The sequence below is a fragment of the Loxodonta africana genome, chromosome 1 (genome assembly GCF_030014295.1).
Source record: "Loxodonta africana isolate mLoxAfr1 chromosome 1, mLoxAfr1.hap2, whole genome shotgun sequence".
Taxonomy (NCBI): Eukaryota; Metazoa; Chordata; class Mammalia; order Proboscidea; family Elephantidae; genus Loxodonta; species Loxodonta africana.
The window spans coordinates 131915328-131941340 of record NC_087342.1 but is presented as its reverse complement, the minus strand read 5'-3'; the positions used below and the strand labels follow the sequence as shown (position 1 = coordinate 131941340).

The 26013-nt window shown below is 36.5% G+C and overlaps 1 protein-coding gene across 6 annotated transcripts in view; it reads right to left on the bottom strand.

Annotated features, from left to right (window-relative positions):
* The window catches only part of FAM135A (family with sequence similarity 135 member A), a 131637-nt gene that overhangs the window by 73384 nt on the left and 32240 nt on the right, over positions 1–26013 (bottom strand). For 5 of the 6 annotated variants that reach the window (XM_023544512.2, XM_003404403.4, XM_064287842.1 and 2 more), the window contains exon 4: positions 9332–9411. In XM_023544512.2, the coding sequence (XP_023400280.1) occupies positions 9332–9411 (80 nt within the window). Of the gene's footprint in view, positions 1–9331; positions 9412–26013 lie in introns of those variants that run through there. The other variant, XM_023544527.2, reaches the window with a different exon arrangement.

Genomic DNA, 26013 nt, shown 5'->3' with positions numbered 1-26013 from the left:
CCCTGAACACTAAGGCTCAGAGAGCTTCATGGATGATGAGAACATCTGCACCTTGGGAGGGTGGCATGTCCCTTGGGACATTGAAGCTCCATGTTAGGAACCCTCCCAGACCTTACCCTAGGTGTCTCTTTCATTTATATCCTTTTTGGTTATATAAATCTGAAGTTGTAAGTATCGTATACTCTTGGTGAGTTCTGAGTCATTCCACTGAATTACTGAACTTAAAGGGGTAGTGAGAGCCTGCAGGTCAGAAAGTAAGGGTCTTATGTGGACTCCTGAACTTTCCGCTGTCATCCTGAAGGGGAAATGAGAAACTAGCCTTGAACTGGTGGCTAGTGTTCAGAAGGCTGGGGTGTTGTGTGGACTCTCCTAACTTGTGACTGATATCTGCCTATTTGGCAGTCTGAAGGATGGTATCCTTTTAACTTTTGAGCTCTGACCTAGCTCTGGGTTGATAGGGGACAGAGAGAGGGTGTGTGCCATGGGGGCTGCTGGCAATCAGGATGAAAAAGTGGGAAAGCAAGGAGTCGATCAATCTCCACATTTTGGGGATTGGATTCACGCTAATCCTTACCATACAAGCTCCCATCTGCACGTCTGTTTTTCAAAAACGTATTGAAATAGACTTCTGTTGTTCCTTTTTCTATATTTCTATTTCTACAGGGTCTTGGAAACAAAAAGACCCACATATGTACTCAGTTCATTGTTTTAAATCTGAGACCCTCTTCGTTATATAACACTTATGAGATAATCTTCCATAGGAACCATATTTATCCTTTTCACTTTTTTAGTTTAAGGTTAAGCACTATGTCTTATGTATAATAGGCGCTCAACAAGTATTTATTGAATAAATGAACTTTCAACTAATTTCTCAATTTAGTGCCATTACCCTGTTCAAATGGGCCTATTTCCATTTACCTATCAGTTATTTGCCAACTCAAACACTCAGATTTACACTTTTAGAGACCTGTGATAATTGGAGGCCTACAAATACTTACATTAAGTCATGGTAACTTACGTTTTATTCCTACCACAATCCTTTTGCGTTTTCATTTCCTTTGGTTAAACAGATAGCATTAGTATCTCTTATTTATTTTGTGAACAAGTGAGCATTCATTCAGCCATAATTTACCAAGCCTCTAAAGTATAGGGAACTAAGAGATAGGAAAATAAGAACACTGCCCTTGTTTTCAGAGCTCCCCATCTAGTCCAGATAGAAACATTAAAGCAAATAATTGCAGTACAAGGTGATAAATTCTTAACTCCCTATTTCAGGAGGCCAGTGCAAGTAGCAGTGTAAATACCACTCACTCTATCCTATGCCAGGTGAAAAACAACGGCAATGACAGAAGAAAGGTGTTTAATTTAGAGAAAGCAAAATGGAGGTTTATAATGTCAAATGGGCTAAAGTTTCAGAATCTACGCAAAGTTTACTGAAAAACCGATCTAACTTCGCGGTGAGTTTTCTATCACGTCTGTTGAGATTATTCAGTTTACCACTAGGAGTAATGGATAAGTGACATATATATGAATTTTATCTCGCTATGACTCAAAACATGACTGCATCACATTCTTTCTTGTATTACTATAAGTACAATAACAATACGTGTGTATAGCCCTTTATCGTTTGCTAAGCATGTTCATTTATTTAATGCATGACAACCTTGTGAAGCAGGTCAATACATCTCACAGATGAGAAAATGAAGCTCAGAAAGGTTGAGTTTTCCAAGGACACATAAAAGGAAGTAGTCTTCTGATTCCAAGTCACTGCTTTCTTAACTATATCAGAGCTGCATCTCTTGAGACTACCCCCATCACCCCCAGTGCTGTCGAGTCGAGACTACAATCTCTAAATTTGATAAACACTTTCCCTCTATGTGTTATCATAACAATGCAAAAGCGGTTTACTTGTTTTCAACCTCTGGAATCAACTCATAGACAAAGCACAAAGATTTAACTGCAGTTACAAAGCAGGATGTGAATGTTAGCAACCTATATAATATAAAAGAAAGGATATATCTGACAGAGGTTGGAAGGTGGGAAAGGGAAGATTTGAAAAAAGGATGAGAGTGTTTGTTTATATCCTTATTTTATAAAATGAGAAGTCCGTCTATGGTTGCTGAAACTTGATATGGAGCATTATATTTTTTGAAGCTTCAGATATGGCCAGGTAGAAAAGGGAGGAAGAAAGTGGTATAAGTAAGGTAAATTGTCTTTTATCATAACAGGAAGGTCACAGATTATGTCTATATATAGAGAGGGTGAGAGAAATAGTTAAAAGTGATTCTGCCTAGAGTACAAGGTATGGTTTTCACTATAAGTCTTTCTGAACTAACTGATCTTTGAACTACTTGCCTGTGTTATTTGTACAAAAATTATTTTTAATCAGAAGAACAGGATAGATGGATATTAAAAAAATGAACAAAATAAAATACACTTCCTTTTAAATAATACTATCACTATTAGAAAAGGTAAGTCATTAGCTGAACTTTTTAACCACATTGTATACAGTTCTCTAACATTTCAGTACGGGGCCAGCTTCCTGGAACCAGCAATGACTTCTCTGTTGTAGAAGTGTATGAATGCTTTCCTATGAATCATTTTTCAACAGCCTATAAATAGTTTTTGTCTTTCATGACTGACGTTATCACAGATGACAGCTATTTCCTGACCCAAATCTCTAACTGTCAGCACAAATCTTGTGCTGGAAATAATTTAAATGTATTGAGACGAGTTGTATAAATGTCACCTAATTCCCAAACCCAACTAATCAACCTTACTGCAACTCACACACACAATCATTATTTTCTCTCTTCTTCCTAAACCTTTTCCAGAAATATATTACAATTAGGGTAAAATACAGAGCTGAAAGGATACAAATCATACAAATCAAAGTTAGAAGAAAAATCAAGCACATGATAAAATGGTTAGAAAAAGAAAATCCAAGCAATCAGAAGAAAAAAGACATTTTTAAGGAATATAAGTAAAAACAGGATTAACACAGAGTGTAAGTTAGGAAAACTATTCTACATAAAAATATTTATGTTATTAAGGATGAGTCTAGAAATCAACACTATGCATTTATTAAAACAAAGTTGGCCAAATACGTAAGAGTAATATCTGGAGGCAGAAAAATCTTCGTGTCATAAATTGTGTCCCCCCCCAAAATATATGTCAACTTGGCTACTCCATGATTCCCAGTATTGTGTGGCTGTCCTCCTTTTTGTGATCTGATATAATTATCATCCATTCTGTGATGAATTTTAAATCCTAGCCTATATATATTAATGAGGCAGGATCAGTGTGGGTTGTATCCTGAGTTACAGCTTTACAAAACGGTGTGCCTCAAGTCACACCCTTGCTTGAATCACACCTTTTATCCTGAAAGAGGTAAAAGGAGAGAGAAGTGAGCAGAGAGGGGAGGGACCTCACCACACCAAGAAAGAAGAGCTGGGAGTGGTGGGAATGCTTTTGACCTGGGGTCCCTGTGCTGAGAACCTCCTAAACCCAGGTGAAGACTGATGCCAAGACACATGGGGACCTCCAAGGAACGTCGGGCCCACAGATATTGAAAGGAGACAAGGACCTTCCTCCAGAGCTCAGAGAGAGAGAAACCCTCCCCCTAGAGCTGGCACCCTGAATTCAGACTACTAGCCTCCTAAACTGTGAGAGAATAAATTTGTTTGTTAAAGCCATCCACTTAGAGTATTTATGATATAGCAGCACTAGATAACTAAGACACTTTGCAAGAATAGATTTTACCAGCAAATTTATCAATAGTAACAAGATACACACTGCAGGAACCCCTAAATATCATTTTAAAATGAAACAAATCTCGGTGGAGGAAAAACATACAAAAAGGATAGAAACAATGGCTCAAAGCTTAGAATAAACAAGCTTTCAGCAATCCCTTTTTCAGATTGCTTGTGAGGAAACTCATCTGGACAGAAGAACAGTATTTTGGATCCAATCAACATCTGTAAGCCTCCAGTAAGCACCCACACGCCATCAAACACTATTCTCTATAATTTTCATATTAATATGCTTAAAACAGTATTTAACATTAGAGAGATTATTCAGGGGTACACTGGCAGGAAATATGACTGGGTACCAGACTTCCAATATGAAGCAACCAAGAATCTCTGTTTTCTGCACCTACAAATGGACGTTTATTATCCTAGAAGTATTCCTCATACCTATCACTTTAACTTCTATTTATCACTCTACTCTAACCTAAATAATCTGATAAGGTATAAAGGTTCTTAGCAGTTCAAAAAGTAAAAGCGAAGAGTCAGACAAGTTATAAATAAATGCCATAAAACAAACAAAATGTTATTCAGGCAGAACAATACAAGCAAGAAGAATTAAATGAAAATGAAGAGTCAGAGTAGGACTATAGTAGACTGGCTTTTTTGTTCTATGTATGTCATAAATACTCCATTGCTTTTTCTGTTTTTTTTCTCCTACTGAACTTAAACAATGGCAAATTTTGAAACTAGTCTATAAGCCTTACCCACAAAATATTTAGGTTTTAAATATACATTGTTCCTTTGAAGAGCATACAGTGTACAAGTGCACAAATATTTTTTGACAAATGTGTTTAAATGGATAAATAGTAAATGAGTGTCTACAACTTCTGAGCCACTAATTACTTAGATAGAAGTGCAGCACACCCTAGCTTTTCTACTCCCTGGCTTCATGATCTTAACCTCTCTAAATCTCAATTTACTCTCATCATAAGGTGGCCAGAGGATGAAACAAGATTCACAAGCTATGGAATACTACACAAATTAAAGGTAGTTATGGTAGCAATCTCAGAGCGACCCTATATGAGTCGGCATTGACTCAACAGCAGTGGGTTTAGTTTGGTTTTGGTTTAAGATGGGAATGGTGTTGGGGTGGGTAAAAAGCAGCATGTCCCACAATTTTTTCGAAGTAACTTATTTTTAAAACTCTGTAAATATCCTCACATATCGTAGACAAGAAAAAGAAGATATCCTAAAGTAGAGAATAAAAAATAAAACACACTGATGCAACATTTGGAATCAAAATGATTTTGGAGAAGTCAGACTTGATATTACATTTCAGACATGACAGTCAAAAGTTTGCTATTTTGAAAAAGAACAAGAAAAAAGTATGAGAGAGTTAGCATGCATTTTTTTCTTCTGTCCAAAATCTAGTCTTTGTGTTTGCTATTTTGGCTGCTACAATTTAATTAAAAAGTAAGCAATCTATCAAATATTTTCTGTTATACACCCTCTCCTCACTTATCAACATGGTTAGATTCCAAACACCAGCAGTTATGCAAAATCAGTATTATATGAAAATGGAGGATGACCACATCAGATCACAAAATGATGACTACATCATTACAAAACTGCCAAGTTACATCATTACATAACTGTCAAACCACTGAGAATCATGGCCCAGTCAAAGCTGACATAACCTTAACCATCAAAGCCAGCATTACTCTTGACTCAAACCTTGGCATTCACTACTGCCAGACATACGTTGTTAACACGCAAAATAGTTGGATAGCAGATTTTTTACTATTGTCGTAAATGCGAAATATCAGATAACAAGATAGTCGACAAGTGAGCAGAAGGTATACCATAAAAATACACACTAAATAAAGTTTCACATACAAGCTAAAATTATACATGATGGAAGTTTATTGGTGTCTGCCATAAACTATTTTTAAAAGATACTTCCTTTCCACACTAGTCAATTATCAGGTCATCCATATTTCATAGCCAATAATAGAGAATTGATAGTATCAGAACCTAGAAACTGAACTGGTACAAATAACTGACTAAATCTGGCTTTATAATACAAACCAGAAATAAAAAATCCTTTCTCCGAAAAAGGCGCTTAAGGAAAGCATTCCATATGAACATTTCTGAAACATGACTTATCATAGTGTCAAAGTAATATTACTTTATAAACGATATCAATTACATGAAATATTTGTTATGCAAATGACCTAGAGATTGAACTCTTGTGTTAATTTTGACAAAAGTTTCAAAGAACTAAAATCCTTTCCAACCAGTATTTAGTCAATGGAAGAATAATGATCATGGAGCTTTGTTTAAATAGAGTTGCCCATAATAAAAATCCACTTATATCTTTTTCTGGAATGCTTTTTCTCTTAAAAAGATATAAAGAAGGAACTGAAAATCTATACATTTTCTACCGTTCTTGTGAGTAAACCAAGTCCAAACTAAATAAAGTGAACAAATATATTCATTTGAAAAATGCAACATCAAATGGAAAAGGTTCCTGGTATAAGATCAAGCTAAATACAAATACCACAATATCTAAATTGTTAATGTTCCAGAGATCAGGTATGGCCATGGAAAGATGAACAATAAGTTGGCACCATGAAAATACCTTTGAAAAAAATCTTGATTGAGGCAGTAGTGCTGCCCTGTCGTTGTCAAATAAAATAAAAAGTGAACTATCACTGGGTCTGGGAGCTCAGTGCTGCAGTAAGTAGTCACTGAAGGAAATACTCTAAGGCACGCATCACCAATTAAATGATTAAAATAGCAGTACTTTTATCACCGTCAATAAAATAACGAAGAAACATAAGTCAGACAACCCAGAAAGGGACCTAGTTTAAAAATTATCAAAGGCAAAACACTCAAAAAACCTTGGAAAAACAATTGTAATGACATTATATAAAAGCACAGAAAGGACATTTCCTTGTAGCCATAAAGGACATCTGTGTCCTTTAAAACAGAACATATACTTGGAGTTATCAGGATATAAATTATTCTAAAAAATCCACCCAGAGGTGATGAATGACGGCTGGCTTTTAGACCATTGATATTTACTATCTCTTGAGGTCCCTGCCCAGAATCATAATTCTGAAAACTATTATCAACCAAGATGATGGCACTACCACTCCTGATTAGAAACAAAAAAGGTGTTCTGAATTTAACTGTAATAAAAGCAGCATCAAGCAAAGCCACTCAAGGAGTCCTGGAATAGGAACAGTAATCATAGGTTACTCTCAAGCCTTTTCATAACTGATTTCTGATGTCCTTCCTTATCCTCAGTTCATCAATCAAGAAGCTGTTGTTGTCAAGTTGATTCCAATTCATAGCGACCCTACAGGACAGAGGAGAACTGCCCCATGGGGTTTCCAAGAGTGTGATCTTTACTAGAGCAGACTACCACGTTTTTCTACTGTGAAGCGGCTGGTGAGTTTGAACCAATGACCTTTTGGTTAAAAGCCAAGAACTTAACCACTGTACCACCAGGCCTCCTTAATCAAGAAGTATACAAAAAAAAAAAAAAAAAAAACACCAAACCCAGTGCCGCTGAGTCGATTCTGACTCATAGCAACCCTATAGGACAGAGTGGAACTGCCCCACAGAGTTTCCAAGGAGCGCCTGGCAGATTCAAACTGCCGACCCTTTGATTAGCGGCTGTAACACACTTAACCACTAAGCCACCAGAGTTTCCTCAAGAAGTAAAGCTAGTAATTTTTCCACTAAGTTTAGATCACTTAGCGAGAAAAGAGGAAGCTAAAGCAGATATTTCTCAATGAAACAACGCCAACCAGATTAAATAGTGTGACATTCTATTCTATCCTCTATACCAACCCAAATATCTAACTGAAAAAATTTTACTTTCAAACTGTAGATTGCCCAAAAGTCATTAGTACTGTTGGCTATTAGATCTGACCTCTACAATCTTTCTTGGAATTTCTCTGTATGATACCAAGCATGGTTAAGATGTCTAGTTCTCTGAAGCAGTTATTAAAAATTTAAGAAAAAAAAGTAGAAACAATTCCTTGGATGTTACAGAAAGATGCTAGCTGGCAGTATTAACGATAAAAATGTTTAATTTGTAATAGTTTTTCTGGGTTAAATTTCCTAAATGAGTTTCCTAAATAATCTCACATCCATTAATTCTGAATTTAGATGAAACAAAATATAAAAATGTTAAATTCAGTATAGATTAACTCAACCTCAAAAATCCTCTCAAGTTTCCATATGAAGAAAACTTCAGTTGTCAAGAATACTATTCGCAAATTTTACTTTATTTCTCTCCAAACTTCAGGATTACAAAGAAGAAACTGATTTATATTCAGAAAGTTTATTTCTTAAAAGTAGTTATCGATCTATCTAGACTTTTGGAATTTGTGTTGAATATCTTGCCATCTTGGAATACAGCAAGCAGATTTTGTCTACTAGATTTAAGGCAGTTCAAAAGGGAATACCAAATTTGGCTTGTAACATCAGTTGTTTTACTACCTCTGTGTTTAACAGAAGGAACACAGACTAAGAAAAGAAGACCTATTATGATATATACGTGTTTTAGCATTCATGCCAAGCCAAGAACATATAAGAACATATAAGCATATTTTGGGTTATAAACAACAGGTCTCCCCGAGATTTTGATAGTTTTCAGGAAGATAAACTCTCCATTATGTACCATTCACTGGGGTTTAACATTAACTAGTATTTTTTGCATCCGAAGTATGCTAAAAAGATGATCCTAAATACTTCAACTTCCCACCAACTTTTTTTTTTTTTAATTATAAAAACGGATTGAATTATGGTCAGCAAAGCTTTAGCGTTAAGTGTATTTTGTTATTTTATGATGCTTTAAAAAAAAATTTTTTTTTGGGGGGGGCTAATAATTCTCATAAGGCATACATGGTAACTCTCTAGAATGCACCATTAACCATTTCATTTCCTGACCACAAGAAATAAAACGGCATACTGTATTATGAAAGGTGAAAAAATTCCCACTGATTATAATCTACCGGTTTAGGGCTGCCAGTTTTAGGTTAAAACCTTTTAATGGTGGTGTTTCTCCTTAGAGAAACTCCTGAGTAAGTAGTAGAGTTGTTACAACAGGTCTATTTTATTCCTTCATACATTGTCTTCTGGCTCTTTGTTTTCTAGTTTGAGTAGTTAAAACAAAAAAACAAAATGTGGTTTAAAAAACGTCCTCAAAAGGCACACTATAAAACTTTACCATAAAATACCTTTATAATCACTGGTGAAATTATGAGTTCACATTTACTGTGTATTTTTAAAAATTACATCTTAAACTCTGTGTTTGTTTTCATAAAACTTTCATATATATTTTTTCACTTGTTCATGTTAAGAACCTTATGAAGTACACAGGGTACCTATAATGAAGCCCATTTTACTAAGGCCCCAAATATATTTCTTACACGGTGTATTACAACTATGCTGTTTCGTATCTTTCTATTTGTAATTAAAAAATACACATGTACGAATAATTATTATTGTTGAACATTATAATGTCGCTTCTGACAATTTTAACTTGAAAATATTCCTTGGCTTACCTGTTGCATGTAACAAACTAGCTTCTACTCTGTGGGGAATTCTTGGTGGAATTTTCATAGATGCACGAATCTGGTAAAAACTAGAACAAAATAGACAAGGAAGTTATTTCAAAACATATTTTAAAAATATGCAATGCCCAACTTCTACACACACACATATATATTAAGATAATAAAGTTGGGCTGCTTTTATATTATTCTCTGATTATATTTACTATTGGTGAGAAAAACATCAGACCTACAGATCAAATTTAGCATGGTATAAAACCAAAAGGAAAAACCTTGCATGTATAAAGATGGATGAGTGAAACAGAAGCAATATATATAGTACTTTCTACTTTATATGAGAGAGTGTTATAGTAACCTGTGGAGTTAGAAGGATATCTAAGGGTTTCATTGTCTCAGTTTATTCACTTTTTCTTTTAAAAAATAATAAAAAGCAAAATTTTCTAAAGCACAATTTTGAAAAAATACAGGACTAATTATAACTTAGTTTTAAATCTTAGTTTCATACCGCAAATGACATAATAAAGACAATGAAATTTTTTTTAGGTTTAAAGACTTCAGGTTTCTTTCAAGGTCAGTGCTATTTGGTTATTTTTACTTGCTCATTTATTCTAAAGGATTTTGAAATCAGATAAACATACATTTATATATGGAGCCCTGGTGATGTAGTGGTTAACAGCTTGGCTGCTAAACAAAAGGTCGGCAGTTTAAATCCACCAGCTGCTCCTCAGAAACCCTATGGGGCAGTTCTACTCTGTCCTATACGGTCATTATGAGTCACAATCGACTCTACAGCAAAGGGTTTGCTTTTTTTTTTGGCATATATACATATACACACACATAAAACCCACCACCCAGTGCCCTCAGGTCGACTCCGACTCATAGCGACCCTATAGGATGGACTAGAACTGCCCCATAGAGTTTCCAAGGAGCGCCCGGCGGATTCGAACTGCCGACCCTTGGGTTAGCAGCCGTAGCACTTAACCACTACGCCACACGTGCATACATACATATATACCTTCCACACGTCTGTCAGTTTGTTGTAGTGTGGGGGCCTGTGTGTTGCTGTAATGCTGGGAGCTATGCCACTGGTATTCAAATACCAACAGGGTCACCCATGACAGACAGGTTTCAGCTCAGCTTCCAGATTAAGAGACTAGGAAGAAGGACCTGGCAGTCTACTTCTGAAAACAATTAGCCAGTCAAAACCTTATGAATAGCAGTGGAACTCTGTCTGATGTAGTGCAGAAGATGAGCCCCTCAGATTGGAAGGCACTCAAAATATGACTGGGGAAGAGCTGCCTCCTCAAAGTAGGGTTGACCTTAATGATGTGGATGGAGTCGAGTTTTCAGGACTTTCATTTGCTTATGTGGCATGACTCAAAATGACAAGAAACAGATGCAAATTTCCATTAATAACTGGAACCTGGAATGTACGAAGTATGAATCTAGGAAAATCAGAAATTGTCAAAAATGAAATGGAACACACAAAGATCGATATCCTAGGCATTAGTGAGCTGAAATGGACTGGTATCGGTCATTTTGAATTAGACAATCATATGGTCTACTATGCCAGGAATGACAAACTGAAGAGGAACAGCGTTGCATTCATTGTTAAAAAGAATATTTCAAGGTCTATCCTGAAGTACAAAGCTGTCAGTGATAGGATAATCTCCACATGCCTACAAGGAAGACCAGTAAATATAATTAGTATTCAAATTTATGCACCAACCACTAAGTCCAAAGATAAAGAAATTGAAGATTTTTACCAACTTCTGCAGTCTGAAATTGATCAAACATGCATTAATAACCACTGCTGACTAGAACGCGCAAGTTGGAAATGAGAAGGATCGGTAGTTGGAAAATATGGCCTTGGTGATAGAAATGATGTCAGAGATCACATGACTGAATTTCGCAAGACCAACGACTTCTTCATTGCAAATACTTTTTTTTCACCAACATAAATGGTGTCTGTACACATGAATCTCACCAGATGTAATACACAGGAGTCAAATTGACTACACCTGTGGAAGGAGATGATGGAAAAGCTCAATAACATCAGTAAGAACAAGGCCAGGAGCCAACTGCAGATCAGACCATCAACTGCTCATATGCAAGTTCAAGTTGAAACTGAAGAAAATTAGAACAAGCCCATGAGAGCCAAAGTACGGCCTTGAGTATATCCCACCTGAATTTAGAGACCATCTCAAGAACAGATTTGACACATTGAACACTAATGACCAAAGACCAGACGAGTTGTGGAATGATATCAAGAACATCACGCATGAAGAAAGCAGTAAAAGATTTGAACAGAGGACTTCAACAGGCGGCTTGAGGAGACAAAGTTTTATGACATGTGCAAAGACCTGGAGATAGAAAGCCAAAAGGAAGAACAGGTCCAGCATTTCTCAAGCTGAAAGAACTGAAGAAAAAATTCAAGCCTCGAGCTGCAATACTGAAGGATTCTATGGTAAAAATATTAAACGTTGTAGGAAGCATCAAAAGAAGATGGAAGGAATACACAGAATCACTATATCAAAAAGAATTGGTCAACATTCAACCATTTCAGGAGGTAGCATATGATCAGGAACCTATGGTACTGAAGGAAGAATTCGAAGCTGCACTGAAGGCACTGGCGAAAAACAAGGCTCCAGGAATTGACAAAATATCAACTGAGATGTGTCTTCGTCATCTAGTACTGCCATAATAGAAATACCACAAGTAGGTGGCTTTAACAAAGAGAAAGCTATTTTCTCACAGTCTAGTAGGTTACAAGTCCAAACTCAGGGCATCGGCTCCAGGGGAAGGCTTTCTCTTTCTGTGGCTCTGGAGGAAGGTCCTTCTCCTCAATCTTCCCCTGGTCGAGGAGATTCTCAGGAGCAGGGACCCCGTGTCCAAATGACGTGCTCTGCTTCTGGTGCTGTTTCTTGGTGGTATTAGGTCCCCAGCTTTCTGCTTGCTTCCCTTTCATCTCTTGAGAGATAAAAGGTGGTGCAGGCCACACCCCAGGGAAACTCCCTTTACCTTGAATCAGGGAGGAGACCTGGGTAGGGGTGGTGTTACAATCCCACTTGAATCCTCTCAACATAAAGTTACAATCACAAAATAGACGACAACCACACAATACTGGAAGCATGGCCTAACCAAGTTGATACACACATTTTTGGGGGGATATAATTCAATCCACAACAAGATGTTTCAACAAACAGACTCAGCGCTGAAAGTACTCACTTATCTATGCCAAGAAATTTGAAAGACAGCTACCTGGCCAACTGGTGGAGGAGATTCATATTCATTCCTATTCCCAAGAAAGGTGACCCAACAGAATGTGGAAATTATCAAACAATATCATTAATATCACATGCAAGCAAAATTTTGCTCAAGATCATTTAAAGGCGGCTACTGCTGTGTATCAACAGGGAACTACCAGAAATTCAAGCCAGATTTAGAAGAGGACATGGAACCAGGGATATCATTGCTGATGTCAGATGGATCCTGGCTGAAAGCAGAGAATGCCAGAAAGATGTTTACCTGTGTTTTATTGACTATGCCAAGGCATTTAACTGTGTGGACCATACCAAATTATGGATAACATTGCAGAGAATGGGAATTCCAGGACACTTAATTGTGCTCACGAGGAATCTGTACACTGATCAAGAGGCAGTCGTTTGAGCAGAACAAGGGGGTACTGCATGGTTTAAAGTCAGAAAAGGTATATGCCAGGGTTGTTTCCTTTCATCATATCTATTTAATCTATGCTGAGCAAATAATCTGAGAAGCTGGACTATATGAAGAAGAATGGGGTATCAGGACTGGAGGAAGACTCAGGTAGCAACCTGCAATATGCAGACGACACAACCTTGCTTGCTGAAAGTGAAGAGGACTTGAAGCACTTACTGATGAAGATCAAAGTCTACAGCCATCAGTATGGATTACACCTCAACATAAAGAAACAAAAATCCTCACAACTAGACCAATAAGTAACATCATGATAAACAGAGAAAAGATTAAAGTTGTCAAGGATTTTTTTTTTTTACTTAGATGTACAATCAACAGCCATAGAAACAGCAGTCAAGAAATCAGAAACACATTGCATTGGGCAAATCAGCTGCAAAAGGCCTCTTTAGAGTGTTGAAAAGCAAGGATAGCATCTTGAGGGCTAAGGTGCACCTGACCCAAGCCATGGTGTTTTCAATTACCTCATATGCATGTGAAAGCTGGGCAATGAATAAGGAAGACCGAAGAAGAATTGATACCTTTGAATTGTGGTGGTGGAGAAGAATATTGAATATACCATAGAACACCAAAACAGCAAACAAATCTGTTTTGGAAGAAGTACAACCAGAACACTCCTTAGAAGCAAGGATGGTGAGACTATGTCTCACATGCTTTGGACATGTCATCAGGAGAGATCAGTCCCTGGAGAAGGACATCATGCTTGGTAAATAGAGGGTCAGAGAAAAAGAGGAAGACCTTCAATGAGATGGACTGACACAGTGGCTGCAACCAATGGTTTCAAGCATAGCAACAATTGTAAGGATGGCACAGGATCGGGCAGTGTTTCATTCTGTTGTGCATAGGGTCACTGAATTGCAACTGACTCGATGGCACCTAACAACAACAAATATATATATATATATATACATATATATGAATTCAAAGACATTTAAGCAAAGCTCTACATATAATGCATACCACTAGAATAAAAAAATACCGTATATTAATTTAAATTCCCCAAATTTATCTATGACTTATTGAGCACCTATGCATAGCCACTGGGGCTAGGTACTAGAGATAGAGGGGGGTAAAAAAAAAAAACACTGAAAGCAAAGACTCACTTTTTAAAATGAAGCTGATTTTTTCTTATAAAATTCATAAAGGCAGTCCAGTCCGTAAATATAATCTTTATTAAATATAGTGGTAACTTAAAGGTTCGATTTTTTAAAAAATGAATACAACTTTAAAAGGTGTACATGTAAACTATTTCTTGTAAATAAAACATCAAATAAAATTTAAAAATCAAAGGATAAAATACTACCATTTTAAGGGCTTTGGTGGACTAAGTTATTTTTATATACTTCTTGCTAAAAAACTAAATTTGCCAGATAAAGTATAAAAATATACCTTCACAGAATCATTGAAGAGCTGAGAAGATAGATGGCATTAAACCAAACCAGCTGCTGTCGAGTTGGTCTGTCTCACAGTCACTCTATAGGACGGAATAGAACTGCCCTATAGGGCTTCTAAGGCTGCAAACCTTTGCAGAAACAAACTGCCATGTCTTTCTCCCGCAGAATGGCTGGTGGGCTTGAACCACTGATCTTGGTTAGCAGCTAAGCGCTTATTCACTGCACCACCAGAGCTCCTTCAGGATGGCATTACCAAGTCAAAATTTAAGGGAATGCAAAGTCACAATGAGGTAGGCAAAATGATAAACTTTTTTTCCCCCCCGAGGGCATCTGCTGATCCATCCTGGCAAACCTTTACCTTTGGTTTTAACAACCTAGGTGATATTCCTAGTATATAAATAGCATGCAAAAATTGGGAAGAAAAAGACTAATGAACTAATAGAAAAATGGAAAAAAATGAATTAACAATTTACAGAAAAAAGAGTGGCTCTTAAATATATGAAAAAATGTTCGACCTCAGTTATAATTAAAAAAAAGAAACTACAAATTAAAACCACATTGAGACATTACTTATTACATATCAGACTGACAGAAATTCAACACTAAAATACTGGCAAGACTATAGGCAAACCAAGAATTATCCTACACTGCTGGTGAGAATACAAAATGATACAATCCCATACAGAGGGGATTTTGGCAATGAAGAGCAAAACACATAAATTCACTTCTAGTTATTTGGTTATATACTTTTACTTGCTCATTTATTCTAAAGAATTTTTGAAATCATATATGTGTGTGTGTACATACATACATATACATATCTGAATTCAGAAGCATTTAAACAAAATTCTATATTTAATGTGTACTACATGAATACCATACTAATTTAAATTGCCTCAATTTACCCATCATTTATTGAGCACCTAAGTGACAGCCACTGGGAAAAATACTAAATGATGTATGCATAAGATTATTCACTGCAGTATTAGTGATAATAGCAAAAGTCAGGAACCAAAATGTTCATCACTAATGAATAAACTCTGGTAAAACGACACAATGGAGTACTTTGTTGTTATAAAACAGAGTGTGAGATCTCTCTATATACTGTGATGGAGTGACCTCTGAGATATAACCAAAAAGAAGCAAGGTACAGACAGTATGCATGCTATACTACCTTTGTGTAATAAAGAAGGATATGACTATTTATTTACTTGCCTATATTCCCAAAAAGAAAAAGGAAAGGTATACCAAAACCAATAAAAGTTACCTATTGGAGGGAGGAGGGAAGAGAAGTAACAAGAATGAAACCAAGATCTCTTTTAATGTACTGTACTCTAGAGTTCGATTTTGAAACAATATGTTTTATATAATTACGGAACACAATTAAATAAAAAAAGAACTCTCTAAACAACCCTAAAACAAATGAACTTAATGCAAATCTACTTGATAGCAATTCCAGAGAAAATTATCCCAAGTTATTTTTAAAGTATAATATTTTGACTGCCTATTCCTCATAGGATATAACTTAACAATAAAAGAGGCCCACAAGGAAATATTAAACATTTATGGTCTTGGTGGTTGTGATGTTGCTATTATTTTGAAATTATTTTAGACATAACTACATACATACAGGAGCCTTGGTGGCGCTGTGGTTAAGAGCTCCGCTGCTAACCCAAAGACAAAAGACAGGCAGTACTAATCCACCAGCTATTCTTTGGAAACCCTACAGGGCAGTTCTACTGCGTTTTACAGGGTCACTATGAGTAGGAATCGACTTGTTGGCAATGGGTTTGATTTGGTTTACACACATATATAAATAAAGCAAGGAAGTAATTATCTACGTTGTTAGGAACCAAGATCTTTAGTTTAAATCAAAAGGTAGAAATATAAAATGAAAAAAGTAAAATCTTTGTAATCTTAAATTAGAATTAGAAATATCAGCATAAATTCATGACGTATTTTTCTCATAAAAATGTATCTCTGGCCCCGTGAAATGAAAAGGCTAGAAGCAACGACCCAGTAAGAATGTGTACTCTTAGCACATATATTATGATCTCTAAATAGTATTTTCCACTAAAAGGAACCAGGGCTCCATGGCTTATTCCTGAAGCAAGAAATGTACAGACTGTGCAAGAATCCAGAACAGCTAGTCACAGCAGAAAACAAGGAAGCTACCAAATACTAGTTGGAGCACCACACGAAAAGTCCACAGGAACCAGCCTGAAGTGTTCCCTCTAAGCATCAAAAATAATGATGCACTATTATCACCAAGAATGTTAAAAATTCTTCAGTTCATATTGGTACTAAATAAAAACTAATTATATGTGAAAATGCTATAAGTCAGAATCAACTTGATGGCAAAAGGTAGGACAACAACGTAAGATTCCAAAAACTAGTAAATAAGGGGAAAGAACACAACTTTTATCATGCCTTTCTTGTACAAACCATATTTCAGAGTAACCAAATGGTTAATGAGGCAAAATTCTTCTTCAGAGAATTCCAGATAATAAATGCAGACAGAATAATAAAACTGGAATATAGTATTCTCCCTTTATCTGTGGTTTCATTTACTCATGATCAACCATGGTCCAAAATACAGTACAATGTTTTGAGAGACAGAGAGACAACATTCACATAACATTTATTACAGTGTATTGTTATAATTGTTCTATTTTATTATTATTGTTGCTAACCTCTTACTGTGCCAAATTTATAAATTAAACTTTATCATAGGTACATATGTATAGGAAAAAAGCAGTACATATAGGGTTCAGTACTATCCACTGTTTCAGGCATCCCTTGGGGGTCTTGGAATGTTACCCCCTGTGGATAAGGGGAGACTACTGTATCACCACTTTGAAGCCCCTAGTAAAATAATGACTCTGGGCAAAGATTATCAATGGATGATGGGGAACTTTATAATGGATCCATCAGGTTGACGACACCTGAATCAAACTTATCACAAAAAGAGACAGACATTAAATGTTCTCTGGTGTAATGCAATAGGAAGTATATAGCATCACCTATGAAGGATTCAGAAACCCTGGTGGCATAGTGGTTAAGAGCTATGGCTGGTAACCAAAACATCAGTGGTTCAAATCCACCAGGCGCTCCTTGGAAACCCTGTAGGGCAGTTCTACTGTGTCCGAAAGGGTTGCTATGAGTTGACTCGATGGCAATGGGTTTGGTTTTTTTTGGTTTTTATGAAGGATTCTTCTCAAAAACTCAGTCGGAATTTCATCAAGTCTCTAGATCAAACTAATTATAAACTTTTTAAAATGTGAGACATATCAACCGAATAGAATCTGTGATTTTTTAGGGATATTGATTCAAGTGGATAAACTACAATAACACATTTATGGGATGATCAAGGAAATGTGAACACTAACTGTTGATACTGAGAAACTATTTTTAAAATTTCTTTAAGTGTGATAATGATTTTAAGGATATGTGAAAAACAAAAGTCCTTATTTGTCAGAGATACATACAAAAAAAATGTTGGAGGTTTATAGGCAAATTAAGACAGACAAAACTCTGATAATGGTTGAGGGTAGCAGGTGATGGCTACCTGTGTGTTTTCTATACTTTTGAATGTTTGAAACTTTTCATTAAAGAAAAGAAAATGGCTCCAGATTGGTATTGTCCTAAGTGCCTAGCAGAATCACAGGCAAATTCTCTTTTGAGGAATGATAAGCTTGAAAATACTGGCAGATATCAAAACATGATAAAAAGAGGTAAAGGAGAGAATAAAAAGAACAAGGTAAATACAAAGCACAAAAATAATGTGTGTAAGGACAAATGTATCAGTAATTACACTAAACGTAAATGAACTAAATGCTCCAGATAAAAGAGAGAGTGCCCTAGAGAACTGAAAAAGACAAATCCCACTATATGTTCTTTACAACAGGAAAAATCTAAAATAAAAGGATAAAAGCTGTAAGTAAAAGAATGTGAAAAGGTTTATTTTGCAAATATTAATCAAAACAAAGCTGATGTCACAATATTAACCCTAGACAAAACAGATTTTAAAGCAGAAAGCATTACTAGAAAGAGGGCCATTTCATAATGATAAAAACTCACCAAATATGAATTAAAATTTTTAAGTACCTATTCTCAAAATAGAAACCCTGGGGCATAGTGGTTAAGTGCTATGGCTGCTAACCAAAAGGTCAGCAGTTTGAATCCACCAGGTGCTCCTTGGAAACTCTACGGGGCAGTTCTACTCTGCCTTGTAGGATCACTATGAGTCGGAATCGACTCGACGGCAGCAGGTTTGGTTTTGGGTTTTTTAATTCTCAAAATGGATCCGTGGTGGTGCAGTGGTTAAAAGCTCAGCTGTTAATGAAAAGGCTGACAGTTCAAAGCCCCCAGCTACTCCTTGGAATCCCTATGGGGCAGTTCCACTCTGTCCTATAAGGACACTATGAGTCAGAATCAATTTGATGGCATGGGTATTCTCAAAATGGAGCCATAGTGGTGCAATGGTTTGGTGCTCTGCTACTAACTGAAAGGCTAGGAGTTCAAAACCACTAGCTACTCCACACGAGAAAGATGTGGCAGTTGGCTTCCATAAAGATTACAGCCTTGGAAACCCTATGGGACAGTTCTACTCTGTCCTCTAGGGTGGCTATGAGTTGAAATCGACTTGATGGCAATGGATTTAGTTTTTCAAAGTATGGAATGTCTGTTATGCATAGAAAATTATTGGATTTAAAATCTGAAAGTCTGTCTTTAAACAGGAAAACTTAACTATTTGACTTTTATGTTTATTTGTGGTTCTGAGTGCTTGTACTTGTCATTTAATTTTATATTTTCTGTTTTTTATGCTGCTTGCTATTTCCATTCTTCTGGTATGTTGCCTCTGGCTCTTTTTTTTTTTTTCAATAACCACATATAAACTTTCATTCCACTGAAGGGTAAATAGAAGCCTTTCAAAAACATTAGCAAATAGGCGTAAGTATTTAAAGTAATAAAGAATATTTCTTGTGTGCCTTTTATGGAAGATGAAGAATTTATGAAGACAAATACTTGGATACCACTTTGTCTGAGGAAAACTCAGAGAAAAGAACAAAGAAAAATGAAGAAACCATGAGAATGATGTGGGATACAATCAAAAGCAAAAATCTGCAAGTGATTGAGGATCAGGGACAGGGGGAGAAAACAGAAAACACAGAGAGGATTATTGAAGAATTGCTGACAGAAAACTTCCCTAATATCATATAGCCAACATCATTCTTAATGGAGAGAGGCTAAAAACATTCCCCTTGAGAAAAGGAACAAGACAAGGATGCTCTTTATCACCACTCCTATTTAACCCTGTGCTGCACATGCTACCTAGCTAGAGCAATAAGGCAAGAAAAAGAAATAAAGGGCATCCAAATTGGTAATGAAGAAATAAAACTGTCCCTATTCATGGATGATATAATGCTATACATAAAAAACCCAAAAGACTTCAGGAGAAAACTACTGGAACTAATAGAAAGATTCAGCAGAGTAAAAGGATACAAGATAAACATACAAATCTCAGCTGGATTCCTATACACGAATAAAGAGAATAATGAAAAGGAAATCAGGAAAACAATACCATTTATAATAGGCCCTAAAAAAATAAAATACTTAGGATTAAATCTAACCAGAGATGTAAAAGATGTACACAAAGAAAACTACAAAACGCTAGTGTAAGAAACCAAAATAGAACTATATAAATGGAAAAACATTCCAAGCTCACGGATCAGTAGGCTCAACATTGTGAAAATATCAATTCTACCCAAAGCACAATCTGGATCCAAATACCAACAACATTCTTTAAAGAGATGGAAAAACTAATTATTAACTTTATATGGAAAGGGAAGAGGTCCCAGATAAGTAAAGCACTACTGAAGAAGAATAAAGTAGGAGGACTCACATTACCGGACCTCAGAATCTACTATACAGCTATTGTAATCAAAACAGCCTGGTACTGGTACGATGACAGATACATCGACCAATGGAACAGAATTGAGAACACAGGTGTAAATCCATCCATCTACAGTCACTAGATCTTTGACAAGGGCCCGAAGTCCATCAAATGGGGGAAAGGACAGTCTTTACAACAAATGGTGCTGGCAAAACTGGATGTCCAGCTGCAAAAAACATCAAACAGGACCCATACCTCACACCATACACAAAAACTAAGTCAAAATGGATCAGACCTAAATATAAAACCAAAACCTATAAAGGTCATAGAAGAAAAAATAGGACCAACACTAGAGGCCCTGATACATGGCATTAACAGGATACAAACCATAACCAACAACACACAAACTCCGTAAGATAAGCTAGATAACTGGGGTCTTCTAAAAATTAAATACTTATGCTCATCAAAAGACTTCACCAAAAGAGCAAAAAGGCAACCTACAAACTGGGAAAAAAAATTTGGCTATGGCAAATCTGACAAAGGTCTAATCTCTAAAATCTACAGGAAAATCCAGTACCTCTACAACAAAAAGACAAATCCAATTAAACAGGCAAAGGAAATGAACGGATGCCTCACCAAAGTAAACATTTAAGTAACTAACAGAAACACGAGGAAATGCTTGCCATCACTAGACATTAGAGAAATGCAGATCAAAACCACAGTGAGATACCATCTCTCCCTGGTATTACCGGTACAAATAAAAAAAAAACAGATAATAACAAATGTTGGCAAGGCTGAGGGGAGACTGGAACTTTTATGCACTGCTGGTGGGAATGCAAAACGGTGCAACCATTTTGGAAAATGATACGGTGCTTCCATAGAAAGCTAGAAACAGAAATACCATATGATTCAGCAATCCCGCTCCTAGGAATATATCCTAGAGAAATAAGAGCTGTCACCCAAACAGCCAAGTGCACACCCATGTTTACCGTGGCATTGTTCACAACAGCAAAAAGATAGAAACAACCTATATGCCCTACAACAGATGAATGGATAAACAAACTATGGTACATACACACAACGGAGTACTACTAAATGATAAAGAACAATGATGAATCTGCAAAGCATCTCACAACACAGATGAATCTGGAGGACAAAATGCTGAGTGAAATAAGTTAATCACAAAAGGACAAATATTGTATGAGGCCACTACTATAAAAAATCATGAAAAGGTTTACTTATCCACAGAAAGAAACAATCTTTGATGGTTATGAGGGAGGGGAGGAGTGGGGATGGAAAAACACTAAACAGACAATAGATAAGTGGTAACTTTGGTGAAGGATAAGGCAGCACACAACACTGGGGAAGCCACCACAACTTGTCCAAGGTAAGGTCAGGGAAGCTCCACAGACATATCCAAACTCCCTAAGGGGCTGATTTATTGGGCTGAGGGCTGTGGGGACCATAGTCTCAGCAAACATTTAGCTCAACAGACATAACATAGTTTATAAAGAAAATGTTGTACATCCTACTTTGGTAAGTAGCATCCGGGGTCTTAAAAGCTTGTGAGTGGCCACCTAAGATACTTCACTGGTTTCACCCCATCAGAAGCAAGGAAGAATGAAGAAAATCAAAGACACAAGAGAAAGATTAGTCCAAAGGATTAATGGACCACAACTACCACAGCTTCCAGCAGACTGAGTCCAGTACAACTAGATGGTGTCCGGCAACACCACTGACTGCTCTGACAGGGATCACAATAGAGGGTCCCCGACAGAGCTGGAGAAAAATGTAGAACAAAAATCTAACTCACAAAGACCAGACTTACTGGCCTGACAAAGGATGGAGAAACCCCGAGAGTATGGTCCCCAGATACCCTTTTACCTCAGTAATGAAGTCACTCCTGAGGCTTGCCCTTCAGCCAAAGATTAGACTAGCCCATAAAACAAAACAAGACTAAGGGGGCACACCAGCCCAGGGGCATTGACAAGAAGGCAGGAGGGGACAGGAAAGCTGGTAATAGGGAACCCAAGATCAAGAAGGGAGAGTGTTGACATGCTCTGGGGCTGGTAACCAACGTCACAAAACAATATGTGAACTAATTGTTTAATGAGAAGTTAGTTTGTTCTGTAAATCTTCATCTAAAATGAATCAAAGAAAAAAAAGGATTTAATTACTTCCTCAATCATCATTCTCCTTTTCCAAGGTTTATTAATAAATCTGAAGTAGATTATTTCAAAATGGAGATAATTTTTCAAAAAGTCTAACATTTAATTTTGTAAACATTTATTATTTTACTAAATTTTATTTTAACATGTCTCGAAGCCAATTTTCTACTACAACTTCCTTAAATTGCATTCTAAATTTTTACTCTCTTTCTTACTATTCAGGAACTCGTAACATGTAAGTTATTCAAGAGGCTATAGAGAACATATTTTCTGAGATTTTATATTTTTATACTGCCTTCCTACTGTTACAAAAAGAACTTAGCAGGATACAGGATATCTGGTTAACTACATACATCTTTCCTACAAAGCTCTGAAGATATTGTTTTATTACTGTAGGGTCTTAAGTGACTTTAAAAGTTTGAAATTCTTATTTCTTTGTAGGTAAAATCTTTTAAAACTGGATACTTACAGAATATTTATTTTTTGAGATATAAACCTTTTAAGCCAATATGTTAACTGTAAATCCTTTAATTTTTTCAGGAAAACAATGAGCCACTTGCTACGTCTTAATTAAGATCAGGAAAGGTCTATTCTTGTATGTTTGATTACTATCTAGCTGAATTTACTGCTTACCTCTTTGAGAACATCTTGTTATTTACAGGTATACAGATGGTCCCTGGGTTAAATAATTGACGGAAGTAACTCATCCTTATACAAATTATTCCATAAAACACATATTTAAATTAGAGAAATACAGAAAATTTTGGGTTAATATGGAAACACAATATTGTATAGCTTGAATACGAACAAACAAATTCATAGGGTCATGTTTCTCTTCCCATTGGGGTTTGCATTGCATTTAAGTCATTTTATTTGTGTTTTGATTTTCATGCAGACATTTCTCACAATAACACTTCATCCTTTAACGCAGGCATAGGTTTTCTTCTACTTAATCGATGATATGAAGTAACATAAGCTTTTTTTTTTTCTGTTTTCTACAGCAGATTTATTTTTCACAGCTCCTGAACTGACTTCCTTTATTTATCCTTCACGAACAGACATGTAAAAGGCCAATAGTGGCTGACAGTTGGGGATACTCAATTACTATCAGCTCTATTACTATTAGCTCCACCATTATGATCCTTCAAAGGATACAAAGACATCCTTTTTCAGCTATGCCAAAAATGGCGAAATAAAAACAAAATGGGTTTCTAGTTTTCAGAACTAAAAAGGGAAGGGTGCATATTAGCAATTACGATTTTTACAACTACTTTTTTCATATCTCCAAACACCGAATCATAAATTCTTCCAGGAAGTACAAGTACTAGCCCCTTAACCCCAGTGCCCTTGTTTTCCATCTATAAAATGCTAGTTCACGCTAAACACAGACCTATATATAAAGGCAGATTAAAAAATTAGGTAGAATTAGCATAATGATGAGAGAAACCTTGAGGTTCTAATAATTGATAGGAATTAAGCGGCTGACCACAAAGAAATGATGATTCCTAAAACTGAGAAATTACCTTCTTACAGAGTAGTTTCAGTTCTTATATCTTACTGAGGAAACATAGACAATTTTAGACAGTTTTGAAGACCTTAGAGAAAATTTGCGCTAGCTTCTTGTGAGCACCAAAGACCGCTACTTAATCAGAAATTCTCAATTTATAAATTCTAATTATACAGCATATACATGACATACATTATAGATAACAGGTAATTTTTCCCAAGGTTGTAATCAATGTCAGTAATCCAAACATTTAGCATAAAATTTTCTGACTCTTTTGGCTGACAAACCTATTTAATAAAACCATAATCTTCCGATGAGTTTTGTTGTTGTTGTTAGGTGCCGTCAAGTCGGTTCCGACTCATAGTGACCCTATGCACAACAGAACGAAACACTGCCCGGTCCTGCACCATCCTTACAATCATTGTTATGCTTGAGCTCATTGTTGCAGCCACTGTGTCAATCCACCTCATTGAGGGTCTTCCTCTTTTCCCGACCCTGTACTTTGCCAAGCAGGGTGTCCTTCTCCAGAGACTGATCCCTCCTGACAACATGTCCAAAGTATGTAAGATGCAGTCTTGCCATCCTTGCTTCCAAGAAGCACTCTGGCTGTACTTCTTCCAAGATGGATTGTTCGTTCTTTTGGCAGTCCATGGTATATTTAATATTCTTCATCAACACCATAATTCAAAGGTGTTAATTCTTCAGTCTTCCTTATTCATTGTCCAGATTTCACATGCATATGATGTGATTAAAAATACCATGGCTTGGGTCAGGTGCACCTTAGTCTTCAAGGTGACATCTTTGCTCTTCAACACTTTAAAGAGGTCCTTCACAGCAGATTTACCCAATGCAATGCGTCTTTTGATTTCTTGACTGATGCTTCCATGGCTGTTGATTGTGGATCAAAGTAAAATGAAATCCTTGACAATTTCAATCTTTTCCCCATTTATCATGTTGCTCATTGGTCCAGTTGTGAGGATTTTTGTTTTCTTTATGTTGAGGTGCAATCCATACCGAAGGCTGTGGTCTTCGATCTTCATTAATAAGTGCTTCGAGTTCTTTTCACTTTCAGCAAGCAAGGTCGTGTCATTTGCATAATGCAGGTTATTAATGAGTCTTCCTCCAATCCCAATGCCCCGTTCTTCTTCATGTAGTCCAGCTTCTCGGATTATTTGCTCAGCACACAGATTGAATAGGTATGGTCAAAGAATACAGGTTTTCACTGGCTAATGCTTTTCAGAAGTAAACTGCCGGGTCCTTCTTCCTAGTCTGGAAGCTCAGCTGAAACCTGTCCTCCATGGGTGATCCTGCTGGTATCTGAATACCGGTGGCATAGCTTCCAGCATCACAGCAACACGCAAACCCCCACAGTACGACAAACTGACAGATATGTTGGGGCCGATAAGTTTAATAACCTCAAAATGATAAACAGAAGATATTTAAGACAATTTAGTCCACCGCTTTTTAAAACTACGTTATATGGAACCTGGTTTCTAGAGTTCTACAGGGCTTTTTAAAGAGGACTTAAGCTTCGTGATTTTGGAATATTATTAAAATCTAAGAATAAAATTTCTATATCCTTATCCTTGCTGTTCTCCATTTCCAACGCAATATATTCTTCACCTTACAGAGGCACATCTTACAACAAGGAAATGGGTGCCAGCACATGACTAGGAAAAACAGTAGTAGCTACAGGAATGTAATTAAACTTTGTTTTATGATAACCCCGAAACCAAACCACACCCGTTGCCATTGAGTGGATTCTGACTCATCATAGTGACCCTATAGGACAAATTAGAACTGTCCCATTGGGTTTTCAAAGAGCGGCTGGTGGATTCAAATCACTGACCTTTTGATTAGCAGCCAAGCTCTTTTACCACTGCACCACCAGGACTCTATGATAACCAGGTAAGTAAAACAAAAAAGAACAAAGTATAGTACCACTATCATTTCAACTTCCAACTTCAACGATATTTG